The sequence below is a fragment of the Erpetoichthys calabaricus genome, chromosome 11 (genome assembly GCF_900747795.2).
Source record: "Erpetoichthys calabaricus chromosome 11, fErpCal1.3, whole genome shotgun sequence".
Taxonomy (NCBI): Eukaryota; Metazoa; Chordata; class Cladistia; order Polypteriformes; family Polypteridae; genus Erpetoichthys; species Erpetoichthys calabaricus.
The window spans coordinates 61,513,330-61,525,542 of NC_041404.2; the positions used below are offsets into that span (position 1 = coordinate 61,513,330).

Consider the following 12,213-nt stretch of genomic DNA (forward strand, 5'->3'; position numbering starts at 1 on the left):
CCCATTCCACCCTGCCTGCACTCTCTTCTTCACTTCTCTTCCACAATCCCCATTACTCTGTACTGTTGATCCCAAGTATTTAAACTCTTCCACCTTCGCCAGCTCTACTCCCCTCATCCTCACCATTCCACTGACCTCCCTCTCATTCACACACATGTATTCTGTCTTGGTGGTCCTACTGTTCTTCATTCCTCTCCTCTCATATCTCCACCTCTCCAGGGTCTCCTCAGTCTGCAGATCACAATGTCATCAGCAAACATCATAGTCCACTGGGACTCCTGTGTAATCTCATCTGTCAACCTGTCCATCACCATTGCCAATAAGAAAGGGCTCAGAGCCGATCTCTGATGTAATCCCACCTCCGTCACTCCCACCACAGACCTCACCACAGTCACACTTCATATCCTGTACAACTCTTACGTACTTCTCTGCTACTCCCGACTTCCTCATACAATACCACAGCTCCTCTCAGTCACCCTGTCATTTGCTTTCTTCAGATCCACAAAGATGCAATGCAACTCCTTATGGCCTTCTCTCTACTTCTCCATCATCACCCTCAAAGCAAACATCTCATATGTGGTGCTCTTTCTTGACGTGAAACCATCCTGCTGCTCACTAATTGTCACCTCACTTCTTAACTGAGCTTCTAAACTACTCTTTCCCATAACTTCATGCTTTGGCTCATCAAAGTTTCTTCAGCTTTGCACATCCCCCTTATTCATAGGGAGTGGGGAGCCACTTCAACCACCGCAAGTGTGCAGCACCCGCCTGGATGATGTGACAGCCGCCATTTTTGCGCCAGTACACTCCCCACAAATTAGCTATGAAGTGGTGACAGAGATAGCCCATAAGACACAGGGGATGATTAGGAGGCCAGAATGACTAGACCACGGTGGGCAATTTAGCCAGGACACCAGCTTTTTACAAAGTATGCCCGGAGACCACCCGGAGTCGGGACCTCCTGTTTTAAGTCTCATCTGTTGGACGGCGCCATTTTTACAGCACAGTTTCCCCATCACTGCACTTGGGGGACATTGGGATCTACACACAGACCGCAGGGTATGCCCGCTGGCATCCACCAACACATCTTCCAACAGCAAACCCAAGCTTTTTCTGGATGATCTCCTATCCAAGTACCAGCTGGGCCTGAACACGTCTAGGGTCTGAAGTTGCAGGTGCTAATCATTAATGAGAAGATCACCCTGACCTCACACCTCACGTAGTCCTTACAGAAATAACAACTGGGGCTGAATGCAGTGGGCTCACAGAGTATGTCACCCCCTAGTGTTTAAACTCTGTTACTGATGGCACACCTGGCTAGCAGCTCCTTCGCCTCTTAGTGGCTGAGCTCTGTTGTAGACTTATGGTGTCCTTGGGTCTACATTGACGATGAGGCACATCCCCATCTCCTACCTCATCTGTGTTTCCTTTTGCCCCCGTTATGTTTCAGCACACATTCAGCAGAATATTGAAGCAGTTTGGATGAGTGCAGATGAGGGCCACGTTTCGGTTATGGGGTCAGCCTTGTCACGTGTGTGCAGTTACAGTGAAATTCTCACTTGCAGGTGCTAATCGGCCTGAAGCTTGACCCCATCATTAACGAGAAGATCTTCCTGACCTCAGAACTCACGTAAGTCCTTACCAGAAATAACAACCCTGAGCTTGACGCAGTGGGCTCACAGAGTACTTCGCCCCCTAGTGTCTGAACTCTGTTACTGATGGCACACCTGGCTAGCACCTCCGTCGCCCCCTAGTGGCTGAGCTCTGTTGTAGACTTATGGTGTCCTCAGGTCTACACTGACGATGAGCCACCAAACGGCACCCCCTCAGTGTTTCAACACACTTGCTTCAGAATATTCTAGCAATCTGGATGAGTGCAGATGAGGGGCGTGTGTCAGTTTTGGGGTCAGCATTGTTATGCGTGCGCAGTTACAGTGAAACTCTCCCATGCCTGTGCTAATCGGCCTGAAGCTCGACACCATCATCAGTGAGAAGATCAGCCTGACCTCCAAACTCGCGTAGTCCTTACCAGAAATAACAACCCTGAGCTCGACGCAGTGGGCTCACAGAGTACGTCGCCCCCTAGTGTTTAAGCTCTGTTACTGATGGCACACCCGGCCTGTGTCTGAACTCCACTGTTGGTGTCCTCGATGACTTTGCACTCAGGTGAGGTCCAAACTCTGTTGTTGGTTTACAGGGGCCTTGTATTATCAAGTCACACTCGTTAATGGCAGTTTACAATGTCAGGGGATTTAATAAGTGGAGCTCAGGCAGGCCTGTGGGGGGCCGCAGTGGGGGGGGGGTCCATTTCAAGTGCTGAAGAAATGCCATCCATTGTTAGTTGTGGAGGAGCTGTGATGACTTGCAGCTTACATTTATGAAATGGAACATTCCAGAAGGACGTGCCTGATGGCGAGTCAGTCGGGGTCTCCGTGCAGCCCGTGATGGAGAGCACGTCTGGAGCCTTACAGGTAACCTGAAAGTGTCAGAGGAACACTGAGGACTTGTGGTGTGCAGATGAGTGTAATCTGGATATTGAGGACTTGTGATCATGGTGGTGTCATAATGGGGGGGGGGGTAATAATTACCCAGGGTCCAGACTGGGGGGGGGGGTAATGATTAGCCAGGGTCCACTCAAAGCTTGCAGTGAAAAGGACGTGTGACAGTCATGGGTCGAGAGGAAGGGTCCCACAGGGTCCAGTTATGTTCAGGGCCCAGAGTTCTGTGCTGCACCCTCGTCTACATGGCACTGAGACCCCTTGACTTCTGTGTCATTTCTGCCCATCCATCTGCACTCAATAACCCAAATGACAAAGTGACAACATGTCCTCAGAAATGTATGCAAATTTATGATAAAATAAAAAACTAATTTACATCTTTGACCGACGCCTTTGTCCAAAGCAACTTATGAAGTTTTCTGATCCAGGTGGTCCCATTTCTTTTTCCCAATTGGGGCACAGGCAGGTCAGGGTCACACAGTGGTCTCAGTAGTGGGATTTGAACCCATGACTTCAGGGTTTGAAGCCCAAGGCCTTACCCAGTACACCCCACTACTACCTGGAAGCTCTCATGTATGCCTAGAAGTCCTGCGGCCCTCCACATTGTGCAGATGTGGTCCTGTTGGCTTTAATATATCTTGAGGTGTTTCCAGAACTCGACTGGAGTCCACCAGTGTCCGACTGAGACGTCAGCCCGGGTAGAGAGTCCCACTGCTCACATTGCATGTCAGCATAAAAACCAAACCGTGAAGTTCAAGGAACTCTCCGGAAACCCCCGGGACCAAATATGGTGAGGCACAGACAGACCAGGGTCAAGTGGCATCAAGAACCAGTAGGGTGCTGCCTGGACCAATCAAGGGAGTCAGCCATGAGCCCAGTGGTCTCTCTAACAGCGTCCGAAGTCTGTTACTGAGAGGGGAGGACCCATCAGACGGACCACCAGCTCTCAGCATCTCTAATAATAATAATAATAATAATACATTTTATTTATATAGCACCTTTCCCATGCTCAAGGCACAATCCATCAATCAGGCATCTGTGGTGGAGCAGGTAACTTGTGCTGGGTGTCTACCAAATGGCACTTTGAGGCCTTTGTGAGCTCCTCAGGAAAATGAGATTGAAATTGAACTTTGAGGGTAGAACTTCAAAACAAAATGTCTGATGGAGACTTGTCACCTGCCTGGGTGGGTGACAGCATCGTTAATATGGGGACAGGGAGACTGGTCAGAATTCATTGTGGGACGAATGCAGCCAAACCTCAGAGTGGTCCATGAAGAGAACCTACTCCAGTGTGGAGTGACCCGATGGTGGCCGTTGACAGACACCCCCACCAAAGATCTGTTAGATTGAATTTGCAGCGTCTGCCATGAAGAGTGGAGTCTGCTGCCCAAATCCAGGTGTGCCAAGCTTGTAGAGACTTGCCAAGAAGACTGGAAGCCTGCAATTGCTGCCTTCTACAAAGACGAAGGGTCCGAGTAATTCTGTGAATGAGAAGCTGACCATTAGGGACATCATGGAGCTCATTGTACTCGGCTCAGACTTTTATATTTTTAATTGTACCTTTAATGGAATTGTGACACACAAGTAATGACATGGGTCTCTGATGGCTTTGTCCTCCATTGTCAGAACACACACACACACACGCATTGCCCGGGAAGATCATGTCCACCAAGCACATCCCACACTGACAGACTGAGCCTCGGGATTCAGGCAGCCCCCCAAATCTCCAAAGCTGGGCTCTTGTAGAATTTCTCACTTGTTGTGAAAATTCAGAAGAAGCCATCATGGCCTGCACTTCTTGTGCCACAACGTCTGCTCTTCTCTCACAGGTGGCATCTGGGTGCACAGAGTATCCGTCCGTCTGTTTTCCTAACCCACTTATCCTGGGCAGGGTCGTAGGCCAGCTGGCACCTAACCCGGCCAAAAGGCAGGAAGAGCAGCTGGGCAGGGCGCCAGTCCATGACTGTGGTGCCAATTCAAATGCTCACAGCTCACCAGGCTGGCACTTCTTAATGTGTTGTATTGTTTTAGAAGTTTGACTCACGGTGGACTTTAACGAAGCTCTTCTGGGTCAAAGTTCACAAAGCCCAGTGACATCCCGGCATTTCTTTTGCTAATCATCATGCCACGCATCACCCCCCCAGTTGCCATAAGAGAAATCTGAAAGGCACTATATAATCAATAGATGCAGAAGATGTGATCTTATAGTGTTAGCGGGTCCTTATGGTCACGTGTACAGAATCCACTGAAATTCGTATTTGCTTTTGCTGATCATCAGGCCACTCATCGCCCCTCACTGTCACTGTGATTAATGATTGATAGGTCCTGAAAGGCAATATGTAATCAATACATGAGGAAGATGCCATATTATGGTTTTATGGGTCCATACTGTCACAAGTACAGTAGAATTCTTTCTTTCGCTAGTCATCATGCAACACAGGGTTCCTCTCTGACGCCATGTTTAATGAAGTATTGACATATCCTGGAAGGCACTATATAATCAACAAATGTCAAAGATGCCATCTTATTATGTTAGAGGGTCCTTATTGTCACATGAGCAGAGTTCACTTAAAGTTTGACTTGCTTTTGCAGATCGTCATACAACACATACCCCACCACCACTGTCACCGTGATTAATGATAGATATATAGTGCCTTTCAGATCTACTTATTAGATAGATGGGACAGGTGCTGTATTATAGTGATGTAGTGTCCTTATTGTCACCTGTCCAAATTCCAGTGAAATTCTGACTGTTTTTGCTGATCATCACATAAAATCATGCCCCCTCCATTGCCATGATTAATGATAGATAGATAGATAGATAGATATATCTGAAAGGCGCCATATAATTGATATAAATATGAAAGATGCAATGTTATAGTTGTATAGGGTCACGTGTGCAGAGTCCAGTTAAGTTCTGACTTGCTTTTGTTGATTATTTTGACACACATCTCTGACACCATAATTAACGATAGATGTGAAAGGCGCTATATAACAGATGGCTGTGAAAGGCGCTATATCGTAGTGCTATAGTGTCCTCCTTATTGTCGTATGCACAGAGTCCAGTGAAATTCTGACTTGCCTAACCCACATGCTGCACTCTCTGGTGCCAACATCCATGAGTTGAACTACCTGAGCTCAAACCGTCGGCCTTCTTACCTGAAATACGTCAGCACTGTGGTGCCTTTCACTTCTGCCTTTAAATCTTATATAGTGCCTTTCATCTTGGAAGCGATCTCAAAGTTGCGGAATCCCCAACCCTGTAGACGTCACCGCCGGCAGACACTAGGGGGCACTCGGAGGATGGCTGAGGAGACTCTGTGGTCAGCGTAACGACGGGCAGGTCCATCTGAGGGAGCAGAGCCGCGTCGTTATTCTCCATTGAAGGTGACTGAGAGACGTCCGCCCTCCGCCAGTACGGCTCTGGGACTTTGAGGAGGTCCCCCACCTTGCTGGTCTCACTTGTTTCTCTGGGGTGTGCAGTTGGGGTTAATGTCGAGTGTGACGAGGAGCCAGTGGGGCCGCTCAGCTACTGTACTTTATATAGTGCCCTTCAGTGATGAGTCAAAGCCGTGTTGGTTCACAGCTGCCCACCTACAGTCCATTTTTTGTTTTTTTTTATAATGGGGGCCTGCAGGCCAAAGTGACCTCCTCAGCCCTTGTGCTCTCAACTCCTTGGCCACATTGCAGATCCTCGGCGCTGGCTATCTAGGCTGGCGCTGATCACTAAGCACGGCTGGCTGATCAAGAGTGACGTATCAGCGATGACAGCCGAGTCCATTAAGTCACCCAGAATATGTCTTATTGTCAAGACCCCCGCTCCTGATCCTCCTCTGCTGGCTGCCACTTATGGCCCATATCTGATTCAGGCACCAGGTTTTAGGTTACCAGACCTGCAGAGAGCTGGCACCGAGCTCCTTGTCACTGTCACACTGCGGGTCCCTGCCAGGTCTCTGCGCTGAGCTTCATCTGCTCCACTGAGGGTGACATTGCAGCCAATGTGCTGCCAGACCTCCCACCCGCCGTGATGGGGCAGAGACAAAGATCAGAGTTCAAATCATAGCCGCTGCACCAGAGAGGGCGTCATCACCTGTCAGTGCCTGCATTTGGACATCGTCATCAAGGGGCTCAATCATAGGTAGATAGTCAAGGTGCCATGTAATAGGAAAAGCCGCATGTAATAGGGAGACAGGTGTGAAAAGGGCTGTCTGATTGATTGGCTGGCACTGTATAATGAAGGGGGGGGGGGGGCTGAGAAAAGGCGCTATATAATGGATGGCTAGATAAACGTAAAACAGGTGGAGAATTGTGAGAGATGGAGGATAAGAGAAAGGTAGATGGATAGGAATAGACAGGTAAGGCACTATAGTAGATTAAGAGACCCTCAGATAGATATGAAAGGCGCTATATAATAGGAAATCTAGAATTTGGAGGTAGATGGGAAAGGCATATAATAGGAAATCTAGAATTTGGAGGTAGATGGGAAAGGCATATAATAGGAAATACAGAATTTGTAGATGGACGTGAAAGGCGCTATATAATAGGAAATATGGAATATATAGATAGATGAGGTTGTGTGATACATAGGAAGTTACCTTATCAGGTAGGTAGAGAAAATGACACCTTAGAATAGGTAGGTAGATAGACAGATGGAGAAACATGCGGACAGATTGTGTCACAGAGACGTGGGAGCTGCAATTTAGTCCATCGAAAGGCATTGTATGGAAGGGAGGTAGAAGTAGGAAAGGTGCTTTGTAATACATGTGAAAGGCGCTATATAACAGGTACATACATAGGAAAGGCACTTTGTCTTAGATGTGAAACGTGTTATATAATAGATGAGAAAGGCATTACTGTGGTGGGCTGGCGCCCTGCCTGGGATTTGTTTCCTGCCTTGCGCCCTGTGTTGGCTGGGATTGGCTCCAGCAGACCCCCGTGATGCTGTAGTTAGGATATAGCGGGTTGGATAATGGATGGATGGATGGAAAGGCACTATATAATGGATGTGAAAGGTGCTATATAACTGGTACATAGATGTGAAAGGCGCTATATAACTGGTACATATATGTGAAAGGCGCTATATAATAGGTCTATATTAATCTATTATGTAATAAAATGGTTAGGTGTGTGTGAGTGACTTGTCTGTCCACGCAGTCTCACTGCTCAGTCTGACTTTGGTGACATGTTTGAAAGAGGCAGCGCAAATGTCGCCTTCAAAGACTGGACGTATTAACAAGAATACAAATGAGGTGGTCGCAGTGGGTAATGGGGGTCCGTTTATCACTGGTGGTAGTCACAAAGCAGACAGGAGGTGGGCAGCGTGCCTCGAAATGACAGAGTATGACGAGTGGGCTTTATGGAGACGCAATCGAGAGAGGAAGTGACGAGCAGGACAGGTCGAGACGCACGAGGACACCAAGGACAGGAGCTGAAGGTGCACGTTAGGCAAGAGATATCGAATATTTAGAAATGTATTCTGTTCTCTGTCTTTGACAGGTTATGTGGCTATATGTCTATTATAAAGTATCTTTTCTATCTGTGAAAGGCACTATATAATAGATGAATGGATATTAATGGAAGATTGTGGGTTCGCTTCCCGGTTCCTCCCTGTGCGGATAGCGCTTTGAGTACTGAGAAAAGCGCTATATAAATGTAATTAATTATTATTATTATTATAATGAAGGGCGTTATAGATAGAAAAGCCTATTTAATAGTTAAATGGATTGGGAAGGTGCTTTATAACAGATACAAAAGGCACTATATAATAGGTTAACAGATAATTCGATATGGAAGGTGTTTTATAACGGATGGGAAAGACGCCCTGTAATAGAAAGGTGCGCTCTGATTGGCGGAGAGCTGTGAAAGAGGCCATCGAATAGATAAGGGGGCGCCGTTTAGTGGGCAGGTCGGTAGAAAAGGTGCGTCACTGCGTAACAGACTGACAGGCAGGTAGATGTATAATAAGAAGGTCATGCAGCACAGGTAGATGTGAACAAGGCCATCTGAGAGACAGGAAGCCATTGTGTAATAATAAGAAAATCCAATAAATAGGTAGGTAGATGTGAGGAGGCAATAGATATCAAGTTGGTACTGTAGGTAAGTTGATAGGAGAGGCGCTATATATTTGATAGATTAATACGACGGAGGCTTTATAATTGATATGGTAGATGCAAAATACCCTATATTATTAAAAAATACAAAAATAATAAAATAAATATTAATAAAAAGTCACAGCATAAGAGGGAGGTCAATTGAGGAATATGAATTGTGTCACATAACAGGACAGACACTTCGTGAGAGGTTAGTGAAGTAGAAAGGAGAGCAGGTAAGTGTCTCGATGTGAAAGGCGCGACATGTAGGTAGGGAGATGTGAAAGGCGCTGTATAAGAGGAAGGTGGTTTCTTAAAGTATCGATGGTCCAGCTGTCCGCTCCTATAGCTCGAGCTTCTCCATTGTTGTTCCTTCTCAGCATCTTCTGTCGTTTCTTGTGATTTTCGTCCACGGTAATTCATCCGTCCATTTTCTTGTCCAGTTCCAAGGCTGTCCGTTGTTTTCTTCTGGTGTTGCTTTGCTGACCGTCGGTGCTCAGGACGTAACCCGGTAAAGTGAAGCCCACGTGTGTTCCGCTTTGTGACTACGGGATGGATTCGGTTTTATCGAGTTTAAATTCTGGCCGCGATGTGACTTTGGGTGGACCTTCTACGAAGTAAAATGGGAATGTGAGAAGAGGGGCGAATGGCGAGTGTGTCAATGCAGAGGGACCAGTACGGGCTGCCCAGACCAACCTGCGAGCGCCGAGTCCTGAGGCGCGACAATAAGCGAAGGTATTGTGACTTAACTGGGCCAGTGACCCACAGATAGCAGCGGCCATACCCGAAGTTAAAGAAACCAGAATGGTGGGAAGCGCTGCCGTCTCTCACCCGTTGGGGGGGGGGGGGGGGTTCTAAACCGTTATGCTGTGTTCGTTATTAACGAATACCAATTGAAGCCCAAATCCTAATGAAAATGGGCCCGATAGGCCAGTGACCGGTCCGTCCAGAGTGCGTAGAGCCGAAGTTGACCGGCGTAATGAAGCCGAGCTCACATGCGCACCAGCAAACGCCGATGTGCCGGAAGACGCGAGCGCGCAGGCGGGCGGCTCTGTGAGCTTAACGGGAGGAGCAGCGCGCGCCGCTGACGCAGTCGTTCGGGAGGAGCCTGGCTGGAATGCAGCAGCCGCCGCCGCGAAGCGCCGGACACATCCTGACGCAGTGTAACCTTCAGGATTTGCTCGCACGGCGGCTCTCTCGGTCTCCGTCAGTCCATCCGGCGTGCGCATTGAACGGCTCGGGGGAGAGAGAGAGACGGAGTCATGCCACCCTACAGGACCACCCGGGGATCATGGAGAGCGCTCTGACCGCCGCAGGATCACGCCGCCTTGTCAATGGAGGAGGACACGGACTCCCGCAAAATCAACAGCAGCTTCCTTCGCGACCACAACTATGCCACCGAAGGTACGCCGGCTTCACTTACAGTGCGCATTGCGTTTTTTTTTCGGGGCGATGGGTTCCGAGCGGCAGGCTGGTAGGCTGGCATTCCGTAGTTGAAGTTTTCACCGGACGCGAACTTTTTTTTTTTTTTTTTTTTTTTAGCAATTAACGGGAGCGCCGACCCCTGGAAAGTCGAGAATTTCTAACTTAAAAGTTAACTGAGAATTAGGAGCGGGGTTCGAGAGGAATCCGAGGGGAGCGGCGTTTGCGTTTTTCTCTTTCATTATTTTATGTTTAATCATAGACGGGGTCGTCTGAATTTAGGAGGTTTGACCACTCAAGTGGACAGAGGGGTCTAACTGTGATGTATAAAGTGGTCTCCGGTGTCGGGAGAGTGGAGGACCGCCATCCCAAAGGATAAGCGCAATGGACGGGGTGCCACGTGTGCTGACCTGCAGTAATTCATTTTGGAGGATCCATCAATAATTCATCAGCGTTTACTGGCATTGCAGGGACTTTGTGTGTGTGTGTGTGTGTGGCAGATTCTGAAGCGCCAGGGCAGATGTACCTGCCTTCAATAGCAGTATCCGGATACCCGGACGGTAATGGCAGCGCCACAATTTCCCTCAAAGGGATGCGCTGCTCACTTCCCACCATAAATTGCGAATCCCCCTACCATACCAGCAGGTAAACTCATTTGGTGGTCTGGGTTAATTGGTTTTAAAACGTCACAGGCCCAGCCCGGGAGAGACCACCACTCCACGCCCTATTAAGTTTGAAAGTCTGCGCTGTCCAAAGACAGGTGCTAAAGTGTTGGGGGGGCATCGCAACGCGAGTCTTTATGGGTTATGTGCGGGAGTATTGGGGGGGGGGGGTCTGCACGGGCAAAATAGAAGAGTTATCATAATATTAATCATAATACTAATATTTCCATGATGCAGTGCTGTGAGAAAGTGTTTGCCCCCTTCCTAATCTCCTCAATGAATTACTACATACATGGCTGACGTCTTTATCCAAAGCGACCGGCAGCATTTGAGGTACAGCTGGTCCCATTTCTGTTACTTTTCCAATTGGAGCACTCAGGCAGGTGAAGTGTCCCGTTCAGGGCCACACAGGTGTCAGTAGTGGGATTTGAACCTGCAGCCTTAACTTCTAACCGAGTGCAAAATTAGAGAAAGGGAAAGCACAATGCATCTTCAACATCACGAACTTCCTTATTCAAGAAGAAAAAGGAAACAAAGTTATCCAGTGTGAAAAAGTAATTGCCCCCCCCCATTCATTTCAGCACTTGGCTTGCCGCTGATTGCTTTCTCTGATCGGTGGTGGTCAGTCGTTCACGGCGCCCAACTTTTCAGACATGTTGGTCAATCATCGAGTGCCTCTCATCAGGTCCCCTCTGCGGGTTCAAGTCCGGACTTTGACTTGGCCACTGCACTGCTGAGCCATTCAGTTGTCGGCCGATGTCTCTGATTTACAGTAAAAAATAAAATAAAACGGGCAATGCGTGAATGAGTGACAGAAGATTACAGGAAGCATTGGGCAGCAAGCGAGTGTTGAAACTTTAGGGGGGCAATTATTTTTTCACACAGCTGGCAGGATCAAGTTTGGCTCCTTGTCCTGCTGCATAATTATAATTATAACTTTTTTTTTTTAATTTTGTATAGCGTTGTTCACGGAGTGCAGGTGCTGAGTGCTGTGAACAATTCACTGTTAAAACGCGAGTGCAGATCTTCCGCATTTCTGAATTTATGATGTGTGAAGACACACAGGGACAAAACATAAGTGGAAACAGTTAATCAGAGAACTGTGGCCAGTCGACAACAGTGGAGATTCAGATCATGTGAGAGGAAGTCCAAGTCAGAGTCCACGAGGGTCCTTGGCCAGCTGGCAGCCCACCCACCCACTTTTCTATTGTGAAGTCAGTAACCCAGTGGCACTTCAGACATCCACCTGTAGAATATTCTGGCCAGGTGCTCGATTCCTGTTTCTTTCAATAATGGCAGGTCTTCCAAAGCCCCCCCCACCACGTGTCATGCTTCAGCCAGGGCAGGGCCGTCTTAACACATGGGCACACTGGGCATGCTGGGCACTTGCCCACGAGCATGGGGAGTCATCATGTTTTTTTTTTTTTGATGCCTATGTATGTTTCTATTTTGATATCAAAACAGGGGTCCCAGTGCTCTACTTTGCCCGGGGGGCCTATGATGCTGTTAAGACGGCTTGAGCCCGGGTTCAAATGTTTCAAT

At 48.0% G+C, this 12,213-nt stretch overlaps 1 protein-coding gene across 3 annotated transcripts in view; it reads left to right on the forward strand.

Moving 5' to 3' along the window:
* Positions 1–12,213, forward strand: part of LOC114660455 (serine/threonine-protein phosphatase 2A 55 kDa regulatory subunit B beta isoform) — a 201,691-nt gene that overhangs the window by 118,549 nt on the left and 70,929 nt on the right. Inside the window, exon 1 of one of the 3 annotated variants that reach the window (XM_028813157.2) lies at positions 9,639–9,991. The exons of the other annotated variants lie outside the window; for them this stretch is intronic. Coding sequence (XP_028668990.1) covers positions 9,922–9,991 — 70 coding nt within the window. The 5' untranslated portion in view covers positions 9,639–9,921. Of the gene's footprint in view, positions 1–9,638; positions 9,992–12,213 lie in introns of those variants that run through there. 3 annotated transcript variants of the gene reach the window in all.